The sequence below is a fragment of the Thamnophis elegans genome, chromosome 4 (genome assembly GCF_009769535.1).
Source record: "Thamnophis elegans isolate rThaEle1 chromosome 4, rThaEle1.pri, whole genome shotgun sequence".
NCBI lineage: Eukaryota > Metazoa > Chordata > Lepidosauria > Squamata > Colubridae > Thamnophis > Thamnophis elegans.
Genome location: NC_045544.1, coordinates 118923258 through 118944178, shown reverse-complemented (window position 1 = coordinate 118944178; position 20921 = coordinate 118923258). Strand labels below are relative to the sequence as shown.

The 20921-nt window shown below is 42.6% G+C and overlaps 1 protein-coding gene across 3 annotated transcripts; it reads left to right on the top strand.

Annotated features, from left to right (window-relative positions):
- Window positions 1-20467, top strand: PHKG1 (phosphorylase kinase catalytic subunit gamma 1). 3 transcript variants are annotated; one of them, XM_032216518.1, is made up of 10 exons: window positions 1-83; window positions 1656-1831; window positions 6624-6678; window positions 8372-8383; window positions 10778-10843; window positions 12453-12616; window positions 13420-13510; window positions 17066-17219; window positions 17541-17666; window positions 19952-20467. In XM_032216518.1, the coding sequence occupies exons 1-10, from the start codon at window positions 1-3 to the stop codon at window positions 20201-20203; spliced, it is 1179 nt and encodes a 392-aa protein (XP_032072409.1). In that variant the 3' UTR covers window positions 20204-20467. The 3 variants fall into 3 exon arrangements, with proteins under 3 accessions (XP_032072409.1, XP_032072412.1, XP_032072411.1); XM_032216521.1 differs by lacking the exon at window positions 8372-8383 and having other exon boundaries at window positions 1656-1809; window positions 6629-6678; XM_032216520.1 differs by lacking the exon at window positions 8372-8383.
- The last annotated feature ends 454 nt before the right edge of the window (window positions 20468-20921 follow it).

Sequence of the window (20921 nt, the reverse complement as noted above, 5' to 3'; positions counted from 1 at the left end):
ATGACCAAAACTGAGGAACTGCCTGATAGCCAAACTTCTGAAGAGTTTTATGAAAAATATGAACCTAAGGAAATCTTGGGAAGGTAAATATTTGAAAGTAGGTGCTATCGTAATAGGTAATTGGCTATGTGACTCTTTAAAAATGCATTTGTTCCTTGAATCAACATTCCCAATTTCAACACAATCAATTCAAAACATAGCAAATTAATTTAAATATATTTCAAATAATTTAGTTACAAGAATAGATAATTGAAGATAATGAATTGTGACACTTCAGCTCCCTGAAAAAAGGAGGGTAGGTGTAGTGAAAGCATTTAAGTAAATATTGAAGAAAAGTACTATATTTTAAATCTTTCATAAATATGGTAACAGATGGAGCTGGGTATATTTTTTCCTCAGAAGAGACTTCCAGAAAATCATGGCTACCATTGAACAGAAAGTCTGAAAATACTCTACCTACAACAGTTTGGATTATAATTCCTACAATCTAGATGTAATTTGCTCTTGAGCAGCCTTTAACTATACATGAAGTTGGTAGTCTTCCTGGCTATTCCCTGATACTGGATACATGGGGTGGGATAACTGTATTTCAACCTATAGCCGTGATGGTGAAGCTATGGCACATATGCTACAGGTGCCATAAAGAGCCCTCCCTCCGGATATGCCAGCCATCGCCCCAGCCCAGTTCCAGCGTGCATGCACATGCGATTCCCGCCGGCCAGCTGCTTTTCAGGTCTCTGCCATGCATTCATGGGGGCAGGGACGCATGTGTGTGGGGCACTCACATTACATTTTGAGGGTTTACGCACATGCGCAGGCCCCTCCATGCCCCATTTTGGGCCTGGGAGGCCTCCTGCACCAACCTGGAAGCCAAAAATGGGTGAAGGAGGGGGAGGGGTGCATCGTGGGGGATGCACACACATGTGCAGGGGACACCAACACATGTGTGGGGTGTCAATTTGTAAAGCGTTTCCATGACTACTATCAAGTTGACATAGAAAAAGGGAGAAAAGGGAGGAGAATTCTGTGCATACCTTTGGCCAGAGTCAGGTCTCATATTCCTACAGTTGGCATGTGAAATGCACATGTTCATAGTCTGCCGCAGCACCTTGTTGGTGAATGTGATTTATGACACAGATAGAAGGGAGGGGATATAAGAGTAAAGTTCATATGCCATTAAGCGGTAATCAGTTTCGGCTCCACAGAAGAACATGCCAAAATGTAGATCCTAATAAATGACTGGATTTCTTTTGAACTTTGTCTCGAGACTCGTAAATTAATTAGATCATCTTTTGGAAACTTCACATGGGAGGTGCTTGCATTGAATTTTGGGGCTGTGCACATGTGCACATTCATGCACGTGAGCACTTTGGGCACTTGGCACCAAAATGTTTAGCCATCACTGCCCTTTAGCTTTCACATTTCTGTTAAGATATTTTACTATTTTGTGAAGACAATGCTTACAAGCATTTGTGATGCATTTCCAATAACTACCAATTTTAATAAACCCATTTATCCTTACTACTCCTCTTGTCACTTTGAACATGAGAGAACAAAGTAACATAGCCTTAAAGATCTATGTGTGTGCACGAGTTTGATTCTCTCTCTAATTCTCCCTCTCTCTAAGATTTCTTTTTTGTGGACTGTCTTTTCAGAGGAGTAAGCAGTGTTGTCCGTCGATGCATTCATAAAATCACTCGACAAGAATACGCTGTTAAAATTATAGACATCACAGCTGGAAATCTCTCCCCACAAGAAGTTCAGGAGCTGAGAGAAGCCACTCTGAAAGAAATCAGCATCCTCCAGAAAGTGTGTGGACATCCTAATATTAGTAAGTTAGATTTTGCTTCCAAATCACCCTAGTGGTACCATAGCAATAAACCAGTAAAGACAAACAAATTGAAACTACTATTGGCTGGGTTTGCATGATATGCGTAACCATCCCCTTCTTCCTATATCTTGCAAACATAGTGATTATATGCTATTTAGAACATAGAGCATATGTTCATTGGCTGGAAGGAACTTTGGAGATCTCCAGGTAACCTAGTCCAATTCCCTGCTCAAGCTGTTACCTTTCCGGACAAATGGCTGTTCAATCTCTTCTTGAAAACCTCCAGTGATGGAATATCCACAACTTCTGGAGGCAGTCCACTGATTGATAGTTCTAGCTGTCAGGATTTTTTTTTTCTTAGTTCCAGATTGGATCTTTCTTTGATAAGTTTCCATCTGTTGCTTCTTGTCCTGCCCTCATGTGCTTTGGAGAACAAATTGATCTCTTTTCCGTGTGACAGCCCTTCAAGTATTGGAAGATTGACTATTATGCCACCCCTAGTCCTTCTCTTTGTTAGATTTGACTTGCCTAGTTTCCTCAGGAGTTCATCATATGGTTTAGCCTCTTGATCAGGGGTGTCAAACTCCGCGCCCATGGGCCAGATGCGTCATGTGCTGGCCCCACCCCCGCCTGGTTTAGCGAAAGGCAAAAAAGTCCCAATACATCACGTGACAATGCTGTGATGACACGAATTTAACACTCCTGTTCTAGACTAATTTAATTTAATCAATATTCTTATAAATATATTTCTAATTTTGGTAGCCTCTACTAATTTTTAAACAATGAATCCAAAATCCTTCTGATCAACTACAAAACCACCCAATCTGCTGTCCACTTTTATTGTTTGAAAGTTGTTGATCTTTTCCATTTCAACCAGTGGTCAGATTATCCCCTCTTCCCAGGGGCGGGTTCTTAACTGGTTTACTACCAATTTGCTCAGAGGCCATTTTGCGCGTGCGTTGGCTAAAAACTGTTCTGCACATGGGCAGAAACATGCCAATGACGGCAGAAGAGACCAGGGAATCAGTTCAGGGGCGTGGCAGCCTAGGTTCCAGTGACCCAGGCCCCATACCACTACCAGTTCAGCCAAACCCATCTGAACCAGTAGGACCCATCACTGCCCCCTCCCCTCTTTCCCTTGTACTAGTTGGGATGGTATATTTTGAATTTGCTGATGAATTAGCATTATTATAAGCACAGAATATAATTTCAGGAGAAAGAGTATATGTTTGGAAAAAGAGTTTCCAGTTAATGTTAGCTACAGTATTCCTAAATGTCTATGGAGATTCTCAGTTATCCAGGTCATGGTTGTCCCAAACATGCTTTTGCAAAAGGCAACTGGACTTTTTTGGTTTTTTCCCTTGAAAACGTTTCGCTTCTCATCCAAGAAGAACTGAAGAAACTTCTTGGATGAGAAGTCAAATGCTTTCAAAGAAAAAACCAAGAAAATCCCGTTTTAGATTGAAGTTGAATTTTGGAAAAAATACATTATTGCTACTTTCTAGTACAGAGAACTATGACCAAATTTATCATTCCTGTGCTGTTTGTAAAAAAATCATTGGCATCTTCTGGCATGGAAAGAATCCCAAACGTTCCTACACAGACATAAATGACAACAAGATCATGTTTCTCTCTCTCTTTCTCTCTCTCTCTCTCTCTCTCTCCTTCCCTCTCTCTCTCCCTCCCTCCCTCCCTCTCTCTCTCCTCCCTCTCTCTCATTAATATATCCTACAGAGGATGATTTTTTTGTATTTTGTTCTTTCAATCCAGTTCCATCCTTCCTGGGTTGATCTTTATGTCTACAATGCAAGTTATAGCATTTGTATTTATTACAGCACTAATATTTCTAGCTTGCTCTGCCCCCAAAGGCATAGAGAGGTATACACAGAAAAACCAAAGGTCTAAAATAACAAGAAATAATATACGTATATTATAATGGCATCTCCCCAAATTTAAAATCTCCCCGAGTCAAGTTTTTGTATCATGAAATCATCATCATCATCCTAAATGAATAAAGAATAAATGAATGGGCATTTTGTTCATAGCATGCCCCATGTAATAGTCATCGGAAACTAAGAAAATCTGATTCACTGATGTTGCTACACCCAGTTGATGTTAGGACTGAGGAAAAGCAATCTGGGAAAAAAAATCCCAGGATTTTTAGACTGAACTTGAATGCTTTTATATATATATATATATATATATATATATATATATATATATATATATATATATATATATATATATATATATATATATATATATATATGTTATATTTATGCTGATAAATAAATAAAGGGAGACTAGTATAGATCTATTTCAAGCTATTTAGCTCTCATCAGCTAGCCATACCCAAGTTTTGGGAATCGAACCTGTGCTCTATTGCCTCCCAGGCAGGGAGTTAACCTTTGAGCTACAGAGAACGACTCCTTTATCAGCCAGCCAGGGTGGGAGGTATATACTTAAAGTCACAACCCCTGGTATGCCCATTATTTATTTATCAGCATAAATATAACAAATGTAACAAAAAAGGCAACAGTAAAAAATATTGGGTTTCTGTCTGGATGGTCTCTTGTGACGAGCCTAATGACAGAGAGTGGAAGTGTGACCTTCCTCCCATACTTGGGCATACCAGGGGTTGTGACTTTAAGTATATACCTCCCACCCTGGCTGGCTGATAAAGGAGTCGTTCTCTGTAGCTCAAAGGTTAACTCCCTGCCTGGGAGGCAATAGAGCACAGGTTCGATTCCCAAAACTTGGGTATGGCTAGCTGATGAGAGCTAAATAGCTTGAAATAGATCTATACTAGTCTCCCTTTATTTATTTATCAGCATAAATATAACAAATGTAACAAAAAAGGCAACAGTAAAAAATATTGGGTTTCTGTCTGGATGGTCTCTTGTGACGAGCCTAATGACAGAGAGTGGAAGTGTGACCTTCCTCCCATACTTGGGCATACCAGGGGTTGTGACTTTAAGTATATACCTCCCACCCTGGCTGGCTGATAAAGGAGTCGTTCTCTGTAGCTCAAAGGTTAACTCCCTGCCTGGGAGGCAATAGAGCACAGGTTCGATTCCCAAAACTTGGGTATGGCTAGCTGATGAGAGCTAAATAGCTTGAAATAGATCTATACTAGTCTCCCTTTATTTATTTATCAGCATAAATATAACAAATGTAACAAAAAAGGCAACAGTAAAAAATATTGGGTTTCTGTCTGGATGGTCTCTTGTGACGAGCCTAATGACAGAGAGTGGAAGTGTGACCTTCCTCCCATACTTGGGCATACCAGGGGTTGTGACTTTAAGTATATACCTCCCACCCTGGCTGGCTGATAAAGGAGTCGTTCTCTGTAGCTCAAAGGTTAACTCCCTGCCTGGGAGGCAATAGAGCACAGGTTCGATTCCCAAAACTTGGGTATGGCTAGCTGATGAGAGCTAAATAGCTTGAAATAGATCTATACTAGTCTCCCTTTATTTATTTATCAGCATAAATATAACAAATGTAACAAAAAAGGCAACAGTAAAAAATATTGGGTTTCTGTCTGGATGGTCTCTTGTGACGAGCCTAATGACAGAGAGTGGAAGTGTGACCTTCCTCCCATACTTGGGCATACCAGGGGTTGTGACTTTAAATATATATATATATATATATATATATATATATATATATATATATATATATATATATATATATATATATATATATAAAGAAATCTGCCATTATACCAATTGTGATTGAAGCCCTTCCAACAACACCTGAACATCTTCCTCGGTATTGGTCATTTTGGATATCGGACTTGGATACCCTAACTTTATGCACACAAAAATGGGATTGCCTTTATCCTGCTATCTTAATAATTCTTAGGTTCTTGATTAAGGTAAAGGTAAAGGTTCCCTTCACACATATGTGCTAGTCGTTCCTGACTCTAGGGGACAGTGCTCATCTCCATTTCAGAGCCGAAAAGCCAGCACTGTCTGAAGACATCTCTGTGGTCATGTGGCCAGCATGACTAAATGCCAAAGGCGCACAGAACGCTTTTACCTTCCCACCAAATGTGGTTCCTATTTTTCTACTTGCATTTTTACGTGCTTTCAAACTGCTAGGTTGGCAGAAACTGGGACAAGTAACGGGAGCTCATTCGGTTACGCGGCCCTAGGGATTTGAACCACCAAATTGTTGACCATTCTTGGTTAGAAGTTCAGTTATTAAGTTTTCATCAGTCTTTAACTGTGAATCTAATTGTAGATTACTTGTATAATGATAAATAATCACAAATGTCTTTTCCTCCAATACAGAGAAAATGAGACAGTGACAATTCACAGGGAGATTCTTATGCATGTCTATTGAGCAATAAATCCTCATTGTATTTGCAATGCACCATCCTGATTTAACAATTGCTTGTTGAATAACCTGTCATTGATTGGATCCACCCAACTTCTTAGGCCATAAGCCAAAGAAATCATCATGGCTTGGCAATGCAACATTTTACAAAATCTCAGGTTCAGAGTCTACTGTTTTTCAAAGCCAGTGATTTTAGAAAGCCACTAGTTGTCAAAGTGGAGAATGCTGGGATAGGTGAACTAGTGACCCAGATCACGATAAAGACTATGTGGACAGTCTCAGAGATGCCTAGCTGAAGATCCAGGGCATGCTGGAGGAAAGACAGAACAGTCTGTGGGATTGTGCAATAAAGCCAGGGGTCTGGGCTTCAGTACCTTCCCATTCTTGCTCAGTTTTTAAGAAAATTTGTAATGTTATTTCACATTCCTAAAATATCCCATTTTATTTCCAGTCCAGCTGAAGGACAGCTTTGAATCTCACACCTTTTTCTTCCTGGTGTTTGATCTGTAAGTACCAAAGTTCTTTTTTGGGGGGCCGTTGGGAGGTGGACGTATCAAATATGTCCTCCTAAAAGTGACTTTTTTTAGGATGGATGATTGCCTTGTGCTTTCTATGTTCCTGGGAAGCAGTTTCACAAGTGTAGCTAGGAAAGTGATGTCAACCATCATATGCTGGCCAACTTGACTTGGCAAATGGATCATCTGTGTGGAAATATGCTCCTTGAGGTAGATCAACGTACTGCTTCAGAGGACACTTCTTAATAGAGCACATATTTACAAGTGTGGACTTTTCTATCATCAAATGCAGACTGCTAACTTGAGTGCCTTGAAAGAGGTTAAACAAATTCATTTATTTTTATTATTATGGTTGGTTGCACAGTCAGTCGGCGGTTTAGACTGGATTTGACATTTTTATCCATCTATTAAGTCCTTCCCAAGGATCTGGGATAGACAGAGGTTGTTGTTTCATGGTATTAAAGGTATCATTCAATGATGGTTTGCAAATTTTTTTACTACCGTTTTGGGCATGCGCGGGTGAGTGAAGCCTCCTGCCACTGCTACTACCGGTTTGGCCAATCTGGGCCAAACCAGGAGTAACCCATCTCTGGCATCATTGCAAGACAAAAGCTGTTCCAGGTGAAAGCTGCCTTTTGCAATGGACTGGTGGTGTTTTTGTCAGTACTGACATGGTGTTCAAGTGATGCTCCACACATTTTGGGATTTGTACCCAATGCATCTTATTACCATTGGTACTATCTTTGCTTTCTTTTACCACAATCATTCTAATTTTGTTTGGAGGTATTTGTATTTTGTGATTGTCTTCAATTCTTTTTCTTCTATTCTGCTGCCTCTAGATACTTCCACGCCCACTACCCAAACTTTCTGCCTTTCTTATTGGGGTGTTATGTGGCAGGTGCTTGTCTGTTTGAACTGTTAAGACCTACAGCACTTTAACTTCTTCGTTTTCTATTACTTTGTATACTTTGTGGTGTTACCAGTTCTTGCTTTCAAGCAAATGGTACTTCTTGCAGATATTCCCTTTATTTATTTTTTATTTAAAAGTACCATGACTGTCCTTTTTTCCACCACACAAAATAAGACGATGCCAGTTCACCACGCAATCCTGTTCATGTCTACTCAGGAGTAAATCTTACTGGCTGTGTTTGTACATCATGCTTAATTCACCATTGCTTAGTGAATAAGTCATAATCAACAGGGTTCACACAGCATGTTAAGTTACAGGCAGTCCTCAACTTATGACCACAACTGAGCCTGAAATTTCTGTTGCTAAGTGAGACATTTGTTAAGGAATTTTGCTCCGTTTTAATACCTTTCTTGACATATTTGTTAAGTGAATCCCGGCAGTTGTTAAGTTAGTAACATAGTTATTAAATGAATCAGGTTTCCCCATTGATTTTGCTCGTCAAAAGATCGTGAAAGGTGATCGATCACCTGACTTCAGGACACTGCAATGGTCATAAATATGAACCAGTTGCCAAGCATCTGAATTTTGATCAAGTGACCATTGGGATACTGCAACAGTCGTAAGTGTCATACCTTTTTTCAGTGGTGTTGTAACTTCAAACAGTCACTAAATGAACTCTTGTAAGTCGAGGACCACCTGTATAAAACAAAAACAAAAATGGTAACAGTGTTGGACTAGGATGAGGAGAAGTCCTTGGTTGAGAAACTGGCCTAGGGTATTTCACAGGTTAAGATGGGGGAGAATCATGCACGTCACAGATATGTAGTTTATCCACATTTCATACAGGCAATGTGGTAATATAAATACAGCAAGAAGCCCTCGTGGTTAAGTGAAATGCCCATGTCCAGGAGTAGGCTACCTCTTAGGCAAGTAAGAGGAGATGGTCATGCTTGCCAGCTTCTCAAAGGCCTTGGACTGCTTGATAAAGGCCACAGTGTTTAGAGGCAGGGTGGCGCATGGTGCCTCCAGCAAAGGACTTCTTGTGTTCTTCCCTCCCTCCATATATTGTAATTTGATATCTGTACCAGCTTGTTTAACCGTTTGTGAAGGTCTCTGCTGATCTCAGGGCCATCTGTACCATCCACCAACCCACCCACAAGGGACCGAAGCCGCCTGCAGCTGTCTCATCTTCCTGGTCCCATATCATTAGCCTGCTCAGATTTCCACATAACCTTTGCTAAGGTCTTGACGGTCACAGATCCACACTATTTTTAGGTATCCTAGACTTGTGTAATACTTTCACGGGTGTCTGCTTGAAACCGCTCTACTAGCATTACAGCTTCCAAGGGGGGGGGGGGGGGAGAAAGTCCCAAACTCAAAAAGTTGTTTAAAACAGATTGTTTGAGGACTCTTGCCAATGAAAAACCTGATGGGCTAGAAAGGGATGTAACAACTGCCCTTAACATTAGAGAAGCTTGTAGAACTTTGATTTTTTTTTAAAGCAACTCGCAATGTTGACAATAACAGCATACATGAAATACTGTACTGTATAGAGAAGCTTGTAGAGTAGTGATTTTTTTAAAAAGCAGATTGTAAGGCAGACAATCACAGCATAAATGAAATATTTAAATCACCCTTCCTGATTCAGTGCCCTCCAGATGTGGAGAAGATGTTTGGTGGCACCATTTCAGCTACACATTTTAACAGAATAACAGAGTTGGGAGGGCCCTAGGAGGTCTTCTAATCTCAGGCAGGAAACCCTATAACATTTCAGACACGTGGTTTCCCAATCTCTTCTTACAAACCTCCAGTGTTGGAGCATGTTGTAAGTTCTGGAGGAAAATCGTTCCACTGATTAATTGCTCTAACTGTGAGAAAATTTCTCCTTAGTTCTAAGTTGCTTCTCTCCTTGATTAGTTTCCACCCATTGCTTCTTGTCCTGCTTTGGAGATGCTTTGGAGAATAGTTGGACTCCCTCTTCTTTGTGTCAATGCCTGAGATATTGCTGCTGTCATGTCACCTCCAGTCCTTCTTTTCATTAAACTAACCATACTCAATTCTGGCAACTGTTCTTCATATGATTTAGCCTCCAGTCCCCTAATCATCTTTGTTGCTCTTCTCTGCACCCTTTCTAGAAGCTCATCATCTTTTTTACATCATGGTGACCAAAACGGGATGCAGTATTCCAAGTGTGGCCTTACCAAGGCATTATAAATTATAGGCATTATATTTTATTAAAAGGCATAATCTTTTGGGAGTTACAGCTGACATTTACACATGTACAGAGTGATTAAATTGACACAGGATATCATTTAGGGTGAAGGGTGGGCTGAAAGAGAGGAAGCAAGAAGACAGATGGCTACAGTTTATGTGTGAAGCACATTACAAGTACCTTAGCAGTTAACAAATGTAACACATTAAAAACCTTTTATCTTTGTTTAGATCTTCCAAAATTGTCTGACACCTTTTGATGTATAGGTAGTCCACAACTTGCAACCATTCATTAAGTAACCATTCAAAGTTACAACAGTACTGAAAAAGTGACTTACGACTTTTTTTTCACATTAATAACCATTGCAGGATATCCATCGTCATGTGACCAAAATTCAGCTGCTTGGCATGACCGTTGCATTGTCCAGGGGTCATGTGATTACTGTTTGTAATGTTCCTAGCCAACTTTTGACAAGCAAAGTCAATGGGGGAAGCCAGATTTGTTTAATGGTCACAATTCATTTAACAACTGCAGTGATTTGCCTAACAGCTATGGCCAGAAAGGTTATAAAATGGGGCAAAATTCACTTAACAATTGCCTTTAGCAGTAGAGATTTTGAGCTCAATTGTAGTCTTAAGTCAAGGACCATCTGCATTTAATTAAATTCCACAATCTCTCAGTTTTACAAATCAAGGATCAGATTCCTGATATTTGACTACCATAGATCAGTGCTTCTCAACCTGTGTGGACTTCAACTCCCAGAATTCCCCAGCCAATGTGTTGAAGTTGAAATCCACTGGAAGAGTTGAAGTCCGCACATTTTAAAGTTGCCAAAATCGAGAAACACTGGGATAGACAGCTACATGCAAGATAGAAGCAGACGTGTTGTATTGTGGGTCCATGTTTTATTTTTATGCCTTTCTTTATTTTTAACATATTCTACACGTCTACATTTTTCCCTTGAACAGAATGAAGAAAGGGGAGCTATTTGATTACCTTACAGAGAAGGTGACCTTAAGTGAGAAGGAAACTAGGTGAGCTGTTTCAACCAACCTACCAATTTCGTCATCTGTCAAAACATTGTTTATTTTATTTATTTATTTCATCAAGTATGTATTAGATAACAGATATAAGTATAAACATGATTATGAATACATGAAATGAGAGCCGAGGTGGCACAGTGGTTAGGGTGCAGTACTGCAGCCACTTCAGCTGACTGCTAGTTCTGCAGCTCGGCGGTTCAAATCTCACCGGCTCAGGGTTGACTCAGCCTTCCATCCTTCCATCCTTCCGAGGTGGGTAAAATGAGGACCCAGATTGTGGGGGCAATATGCCGACTCTGTAAACCGCTTAGAGAGGGCTGAAAGCCCTATGAAGCGGTATATAAGTCTAACTGCTATTGCTATTGCTATACGAATTAAATGAAGACAGTAGGACAGGGACAGTAGGCACATTGGTGCCCTTATGCACGCCCCCTTACAGACCTCTTAGGAATGGGGTGAAGTCAACAGTAGACAGTCTAAGGTTAAAGTTGGGGGGTTGGGGGTTGGGGAAGAAACCACAGAATCAGGCATTCCAGGCGTTGACCATTCTGTTGCTGAACTTGTATTTTCTGCAATCAAGTTTGGAGTGCTTTACCTTAAATTTGCATCTATTGTGTGCTGGTGTATTGTTGTGGTTGAAGCTGAAGTAGTCATTGACAAGTAGGACGTTGTAGCAGATAATTTTATGTACTACGCTTAGGTCAGACCAAAGGCAGCGTAGTTCTAAGTTGTTTAAGCCCAAAATTTCAAGTCTGGTGGCATAAGGGATTCTGTTGCGAGCAGAGGAGCAGAGGACTCTTCTCAGGGAACTTCCCACATGGAACTTCCCACCTCTTTCATACGTATAAGGGTCTCCTGCAAGCTAATGAAATACATGGTGTAATTGATTATACAGATTATCTGTGAGTAAAATCTCATTGGTTGATTAAGTTTAGCAATCTTAATGCAGATTCTGTACTGTACTGTATTGTGATTCACCTCAGCCGTAGCTTAGTGTATTTGAAGTACTTTGAGACATGTACAAAATGTTTTATTCTCTCTACTTCAGTGTTTCTCAACCTTGCTAACTTAAAGATCTGTGGACTTCAACCCCCAGAATTCCTCAGCCAGCATAAAGTATTCTTGGAGTGGAAGCCCACCTATCTTAAAATTGGCAAGAATGAGAAACACTGCACTATTTGCTAGCCATAAGCAACTCATTTGCCTTTCCATTTAATACAGGGATTTCAAACATTTACAAGAGGTGCTCAGAGTGAAATTCAGTTTGAGATGCAATACTAATGTATTAGGCAGGGGTTAAACTACCATGTTTCCCCAAAAATAAGACAGCATCTTATTTTCTTTTGATCCCCCAAATAAGTGCTTGGCCTTATTTTCAGGGAGGTCTTACTATTTTTGCCTGCGATTTGGCAGATCGAAACTCAACAGGATCAAGGTTGACTCAGCCTTCCATCCTTCCGAGATGGGTAAAATGAGGACCCAGATTGTTGGGAGCAACGTGCTGACTCTGTAAACCAGAGAGCTGTAAAAGCACTGTAAAGCGATATATAGATCTAAGTGCTATTGCTATTTAACCCACCATATCCTTTTCTCCCTGTAGGAAAATCATGCGTGCTCTTTTGGAAGTGATTCAGTTCCTCCATGCCTTGAACATTGTCCACAGAGATCTCAAGCCAGAGAACATCCTTCTGGATGACGACATGAACATCAGACTCACTGACTTTGGCTTCTCATGTCAGCTGCAGGAAAATGAAAAACTCAAAGGTCGCCTGTCCATCTCGGGCAGAGATTTTAAGGGAGAGGGCTGTGAATTGGTGGTCTGCCTGTGGTCATGAAGCTTAGGAACGTAGCTATCTAAGGAGAGAACTACAATGAATTAGCTGTAGCATGTTATATGAATCAAACTAGCCATAGCATGTTATATGAAGCTCACTATCACAATTTGCTAACCATGGATATTAAAACTTTGCATATTGCAGTGGACATAGACAACTGCAAATCATTAAGTAAGCCATGGAAACTTAGGGTTTAATGCAATGTGTAAATAATTTTATACATTGACTGAAGGGACTTCTTCAGGATTCCACACAAGGTTATGTTTTAGGCAGAAATTGAATTAGGGATATTTTACAGACAGACAATTTGCTCAATTGCTGTTCATAAATTATAGGATCCTATAATGCCCAGTTCCTGAGTTTAATTGGTTTTGGCTCAAGGTTGACTCACCCTTCTATCCTTTCAAGGTCATTAAAATAAGGACCTAGATTATTGGGAGAAATATGCTGACTGTAGATAATGCTGTAAAGCACTATGCAGCAGTGTAGAAGTACTATTGCTAATGCTCTTTTAAACCATAAGGTAGCCAACTGGCTTAGGAATATCTGACATTCCAAACCACCAAGGAAAACTAAGGCTTATACATTGTGTGAATGCAGCTGTGAGTTTTTTATCTTATCTGACTGAGGCTAGCCCTATTTCCTTTAACTCCAGAAATCCAGCAAGACTTGCATCTCCAGAAACAAGGTCACCAAAGTTTCAGTCAACATTTTGTATTGCTTTTCTTGCAGAGATCTGTGGTACTCCTGGCTACTTGGCTCCTGAAATACTAGAATGTTCCATGGATCCAGATCATCCAGGTTATGGGAAGGAAATTGACATGTAAGGATGTTGCCCCTGGGGACGTGGACAAGGCCATGAGAGCTGTGAGTGCCTCCACATGTGTACTGGACCCGTGCCCCTCCTGGCTGGTTGCTAACAGCAGGGAGGTGACACGGGGCTGGATCCAGGCGGTTGTTACTGCCTCCCTTCGGGAGGGGGTCTTTCCCCCCGCACTTAAAGCGGCGGTGGTGAGACCCCTCCTGAAGAAACCATCTTTGGATCCAGCCGTTCTTAACAATTACTGTCCAGTCTCCAACCTCCCCTTTGTGGGGAAGGTTGTTGAGAAGGTGGTGGCCTTTCAGCTCCAGCGGTCCTTGGAGGAAGCTAGCTATCTTGACCCATTCCAGTCTGGCTTCAGGCCTGGCTACAGCACAGAAACCGCTTTGGTCGCATTGACCAATGACCTCTGGAGAGCCAGGGACGGAGGCTACGCCTCCATCCTGGTTCTCCTTGACCTCTCAGCGGCTTTCGATACCATCGACCATGGTATCCTTCTGCGACGACTGCGGGAGGTGGGGGTGGGAGGCACTGTTTTGCGGTGGTTCTCCTCTTACCTCTCGGACAGGTCACAGTCGGTGTTAGTTGGAGGGCAGAGATCGACCCCTAGGCCCCTAACATATGGGGTGCCGCAGGGTTCGGTCCTGTCCCCCCTACTTTTCAACATCTACATGAAACCGCTGGGAGAGATCATCCGTAGGCACGGGATTAGATACCATCAATATGCGGACGATACCCAATTGTATCTGTCCGCCCCGTGCCAACTCAATGAAGCGGCAGACGTGATGAGCCGAGGCCTTGAGGCCGTTATGGACTGGATGAGGGTTAACAAGCTTGTGCTCAACCCAGAAAAGACCGAGTGGCTGTTGTGCTTCCCTCCCAAAGATTCGACCAACATCCCATCACTCAGGCTGGGGGGTCAAATTTTATACCCCTCAGAGAGGGTTCGCAACTTGGGAGTCCTCCTGGATCCACAGCTATCGTTTGACCACCACCTGACGGCTGTGACCAGGGGGGCATTCGCCCAGGTTCGCCTGGTGCGCCAGTTGCGACCCTACCTGAATCGGGAGGCGCTCACAACAGTCACTCGGGCCCTTGTGACCTCTACGCTGGAATACTGCAATGTGCTCTACATGGGGCTGCCCTTGAAGAGCATCCGGCGACTTCAGTTAGTGCAGAACGCGGCCGCGCGAGTGATTGTGGGTGCACCTCGGTTCACCCACATAACACCTATCCTCCGCGAGCTGCGCTGGCTACCTGTCGATCTCCGGATGCGCTTCAAGGTGCTATTAGTCACCCATAAAGCCCTGCATGGTAGTGGATCTGGATACTTGAGAGACCGCCTTCTGCCAATTACCTCCCTGCGACCAATTAGATCTCACAGATTGGGCCTCCTCCGTATTCCATCGGCCAGCCAGTGCCGGCTGGCAACTACAAGGAGGAGGGCCTTCTCAGTAGTAGCCCCGACCCTTTGGAACGAACTCCCCGTGGAGATTCATACCCTCACCACCGTCCAGACCTTCCGCACAGCCCTCAAGAACTGGCTAGCCCGTCAGGCCTGGGGACAAGGATAGCCGCCCCTCCCGAATGATGAATGTATGCTGCTTATTACTTTTATTATATGTGTCTACGTCACTGTTTGTATTCCCCCTCCCTGATTTTATGTGAGCCGCCCTGAGTCCCTTCAGGGAAAAGGGCGGCCTACAAATGTTAATAAACATCTAAACATCTAAACATCTAAACATCTAAACCGCTGGGCGAGATCATTCGGCGGCACGGGATAAAATACCACCAGTATCCGGACGATACCCAGTTGTATCTGTCCGCCCCGTGCCAACTCAATGAAGCGGTGGAAGTGATGAACCAGGGACTTGAAGCTGTTAGTGACTGGATGAGGGCTAACAAACTCGTGCTCAACCCAGATAAGACCGAGTGGCTGTTGTGTTTCCCTCCCACCAATTTGGCTAGTATTCCATCTCTCAGGCTGGGGGGTCAAACACTACGCCCCTCAGACAGGGTCCGCAACTTGGGAGTCCTCCTGGACCCACAGCTGACTTTTGAACATCACTTGTCAGCTGTGACCAGGGGGGCATTTGCCCAGGTTCGCCTGGTTCACCAGTTGCGCCCCTACCTGAACCGGGAGGCTCTCACAACAGTCACTCGTGCCCTTGTGACCTCTAGGCTGGAATACTGCAATGTGCTCTACATGGGGCTGCCCTTGAAGAGTATTCGGCGACTTCAGCTAGTCCAGAATGCGGCCGCGCAAGCGATTGTGGGTGCACCTCGCTTCACCCACATAACACCTATCCTCCGCCAGCTGCACTGGCTACCTGTCGATCTCCGGGTACGCTTCAAGGTGCTACTTGCCACCCATAAAGCCCTCCATGGTAGTGGATCTGGGTACTTGAGAGACCGCCTACTGCCAATTACCTCCACACGACCTATTAGATCTCACCGACTAGGCCTCCTCCGAGTTCCATCTGCCGGTCAATGTCGACTGGCAACTATGCGGAGGAGAGCTTTCTCGGTGGCAGCTCCGACCCTGTGGAACGATCTCCCCGTGGAAATTCATACCCTCACCACCCTCCAGACCTTCCGCACAGCCCTCAGAACTTGGCTATCCCGTCAGGCCTGGGGTTAAGACTACAACCCGCCCGAATAGTATGAATGTTGTGTTTTAATTATGTATTGTCTTATATGTTAAAAGTTTGTCTCCCCCCCCCCTTTTAAGTTGTGAGCCGCCCTGAGTCCCCCCAAGGAAAAGGGCGGCATATAAATAAACTTTAAATCTAAATCTAAAAATGTAAGCATGATTGTGTAGCAAGTTCACTCATTATCCTAAACCATAATTTGGGTTATTTGGGTTTAAGCAAATGGTATATAATTTTGGGATATTCAGATGATGTAGCACAATCAATGATGTGTGAACAGCATATATAATTATTTGTATCCAACAATAACAATATATGGTATAATTGCTGTGTAAATAAAACCATAAGGATCATTAGTCTGCTTAAATCTTTACTACCCTGTTTCCCTGAAAATAAGACCTCCCCGGATAATAAGCCCAATCGGGCTTTTGAGCGCATGCGCTAAAATAAGCCCTCCCCAAAAAATAAGCTCTCCCCCAAAATATTGCAACACAGCAGCAGCCATGAGGTGACCATATTTGCCGCCTCCTGCACCTCAAAAATAATAAGACCTCCCTGAAAATAAGGCCAAGCACTTATTTCGGGGGTCAAAAGAAAATAAGACCCCATTGTATTTTCGGGAAAATGCGGTACCTACTAATGGCTGGAAAAGAAGACAGAAAAATCTCTCTGTCCTGCTGCAATGAAGTTGTTCTCCAACAACCTGTTTGTTCATCTGCAGGGAATCTTTTGAGCTGATCTGGAGAAGGCTGGCACTGTATGGGGTAGCTTAGGAAATAAATTCAGATTTGGTCAGTGAATGTTTTGTTTCCCTGGGTTTAAAATATTCTGTTGCTAAAACAGCGGACAAACACCGGTCTTCAAAAATGTTCATTCTATCCTCCTGATGGTTTCCTTTTTTTTTTAGGTGGAGTGCAGGAGTCATCATGTATACCTTGCTGGCTGGATCTCCTCCTTTCTGGCACCGGAAGCAGATGCTGATGTTAAGAATGATCATGAATGGAGATTACAAATTTGGGTCTCCCGAGTGGGATGACCAATCAGATACAGTCAAAGACTTGGTAGGTAACTTTCACCTGGGTGAATCCAGAAGCTCTTGGAGAAAAATAAAGGAGAAAAATGCCGGGTAGGGAAAGATCAAAGTAATTGGAAGACCTGAGGATTAAGAAATTGACCTTAACACCAAAAATACAGTACTTGGGCCCAATTGGAAAATGGTTCCCCTTTGTTTGCTGGTGTTCATTTTCCTGTGTAATGGGATTGTATGGAGGGTCCTCTGAATAATTAGTACTAACCAGTGGTAGACCCATTGTGTTTTTCCACTGCATTCAGAAAAGCAATGCCTCAGCTTCTCAGATACTACTCTCTTCTTCTGCCTGCAGATTGCCCACTGTTTAGTGGTGAAGCCGCAGAATCGTTTCACTGTGCAGGATGCCCTCACCCACCCCTTCTTCCAGCAGTACATGGTGGAGGAAGTCCGGCACTTCAGCCCCTTCCGGAAATTCCGGGTATCCCTAATTGCAGAGAATTCTGGGAAAGGGGTGGCCGTTTTTCTCATTAATAGCCAAGGATGGGGCAGTGGGAGGGAGATTCAACAAAGTCAAGATGATTACTATTGAAACTGTGCCCTTTTTCCTCTCTGCCATGCATGTAAAATAGATACGGGCTTAGATTGTGCGATTCCTGCCCAACATCTTTACTTTTTTTACCTGCCCCAAGGATGTGCCTGATGCTGACTCTGATCAAGGGTTCTTTTCAAGTGGAAAAGGGGGAGGCTAAGTCAGGGGTTGTTGTGGGACCTGCATGCATCATGCTGCTGAGCTGTGGGTCCTAACCAAACAAGATATGTTCACACAACATGCTCAATCTTTGCAAATTTCCTTAGTTTTGGTTCATGGGATTGTGGAAGTTTGTGATTTATTCAGCACATGAATTAGGCTTGAGTATCTTGCCCAAAATTGGTAAATAGCAATATATTAATATATATTAAACATAATGTACATTAACTGTGTTGCCATATATGAAACAAAGCTCAGTTTAGGGACAGATTGTCACGGTCAAAAATCTATCTCTGTGGTTGCCAAGAGTTAACAGCAACTTGAACAATTTGTATCCATCCATCATTCCACCCCATTCATCCCAGTCATGGGTTTCCTCCCACCAGGTTTCTGTAATGGCAACTATGTCATATCTGCCCTGGTGTACTAGTGCTTCTAGTTCACCCTGTTTGTTCCCCAAGCTTTGAGCATTTGTATATAAGCACTAGCCGATAACCCGGCATTGCCTGGGTATTTATTTATAGGGGGGAAATATCCAGACCAAACATAATTTCTAATGTTGGATTTTCCCCCTTACTAGAGGGAGCCCCCTTTTGGAGTACTGTGAAGCCATTACCATGGCAACTCCACTGCGCTGTATAGTAGAAGCCATTGTACATCAATACAGTAGAATCCATTTTAAGGCACAACAGGCTGTATCTTAATAGAACACCCACTCTGAGGGGTTTTAGGGGTATTCCCCCCCCAATATTTGTTTCCAGAAAGTAAGTCATCTGTGAACCAAGTTTGGTTGAAATTGCTCAAAGTATTCCAGAATTATGCTAGAACATTCACACAGACACACAGAGGCATTTATATATATATAGATTTAAGACCTTTATGCCTGTCCATGGGTGTGTTTCCTAATTGATGTTTGAATTTTTCTTTCTTTTCATCACTCCCTACCCCATGCTTTGATTTTTCTTGGGAATTATGGTTGGTTTTGTGTTCTAGAGGTTCTAAAGATTGGTCACCCTCCCCCTCCAATTTTAGTTTAAAGCTTTTCTTGATGGCGCATAAACAAACTAGGCTCAAATGGGGGTGAGTAATTGTGGACACAGGTTTTATGAAACTCAAACCATTGCTTAGCATGTTTTAGGAATCCAGTTATCACATTCAAAAGCAGTGGTGTTTATTTATTTGAGCATAGCATATTGCGTGAATATACCAGCACTGATACCGTGTTTCCCCGAAAATATGACCTATCCCGAAAGTAAGTCCTAGCTTGATTTTTACACATGTGCCCAATATAATCCATACCCCCCCCCAAAAAATAAACCCTAATTCACCATTCATTCCAAGGTGCATGGGTAAAAATTAAGCTAGGGTGGGGATGAGAGGGGTGGAGCATGTGCCCAATATAATCCATACCTCCCCCCCAAATAATCCCTAATCTACCGCCCATTCCAGGGTGCACGGGTAAAAATTAAGCTAGGGTGGGGATGAGGGGGGGCGGTGGAGCTGTCCTACTACTTACCTTCGGACAGCTAGGCCTCGCACATCCCAACACTTGCCTTGCTGGCCCATTTGTTCTGCAGCTGGCAAGGCTTTCATGAAGGCCTCTGCAGCAGATAACAGAGCTCCAGATCAATAGGGAGCTCTCTTATTGACTGCACAGAGGCCTTCAGGAAAGCCTTGCCAGCCACAGAAGACATTCCTGAAGGCCTCTGACAGCAAGAAAGAGGCCGGGAGTGACCTGGTGCCTTTTTTGGTGGCAAGAAAATATAAGACAAGGTCTTATTTTTGGGAAAACACAGGAAGTTAACTTGAATTTAATATGCTATGTGACCCCTACCACAAACTAAGAGGCGAAGAATTGAACCAAAAGCACTCTGTATATAAAAATAGCCCCTTTTTATTGGCGGTGGCCCATTCCTGGTGAATTAATGCATCCTTTGAAAAGAAAAAAAAAGAATCACAAACTAATCAGATATACTTTAAAGAAGATGCCAGTTCTAACAAGCATCTCTTCCCAGGTCATCTGCCTGACTGTCCTGGCCTCAGTTCGCATCTACCTCACCTACCGTAACATCAAGCCGATTACCCAGGATGTGCTGCAGCGCGACCCGTACGGGCTGAAGCCAGTCCGCAAAATGATTGATGCTTGCGCTTTCCGGATCTATGGCCATTGGGTGAAGAAAGGACAAGCTCAAAACAGAGCTGCCCTCTTTGAAAACACTCCCAAAGCCATCCTGTTCAGCTTGGCTGCCGAAGAGGAACTTCTCTGATTTCCAAAATCTCCAGGAAGAAAGCGGTTCAAACAGCCTTTGGCATCTTCCCAATTGGGCTGAGCAGGGTCCCAACACATGTGCAGACTTCAACCCCCACAATTCTCCAGCCAGCAAAGATGGAAATGAAATAGCAAAGTATAAAAAAAGCCTAATACAGACCAGAATGCCTTTTTATTAAGTGCATTATTATTGTTGTTGTTGTTGCTTGCAGTCAGCCAGATGTTTAGACTGGATCGGGTATTTTTGTTTACTAGGTACAGGTAGCCTTCGACTTATAACCATTCATTTAAGCAACTGTTTGAAGTTACAATAGAACGGGAAAAAGTGGCTTGCAACTGGTCCTGGCACTTACAACCATGATAATATGCCTATACTCAGGTGACCAAAATTCCAGCGCTTGTTTTGTGTTCATTCTAGCCACCCACTTTGGGTAGTGAGATGGGCGGCATATAAATTTAATAAATTAATAAAATTTAATAAATAAATTTATGATGGTTGCAGCAAAAGCCAGGTAACACGATAACCAATTCCAGTTCAGTTTTCAAAAAGTAAACTCAATAGAGGAAGCCCGGTTTGTTTAATTTGCTTAACGATGGCAAAAAAGTAAAACCGGGCATGATTCTCTTAACAACTACGTTGCTTAGCAATGGAAATTCTGGTCTTAATTGTGATCATAAGTTCAGGACTACCTGTATTATTTCTGAAACCTGTGAGA

What these genes read in the sequence shown, in the direction of transcription:
- PHKG1 (XM_032216518.1), top strand. Translation starts at nt 1, where the DNA reads ATGACCAAAACTGAGGAACTGCCTGATAGCCAAACTTCTGAAGAGTTT. An exon ending in CCTAAGGAAATCTTGGGAAG is followed by an intron (nt 84 to 1,655) that starts GTAAATATTTGA and finishes CTGTCTTTTCAG; the next exon opens with AGGAGTAAGCAGTGTTGTCC. An exon ending in TTAAGTGAGAAGGAAACTAG is followed by an intron (nt 10,844 to 12,452) that starts GTGAGCTGTTTC and finishes TTCTCCCTGTAG; the next exon opens with GAAAATCATGCGTGCTCTTT.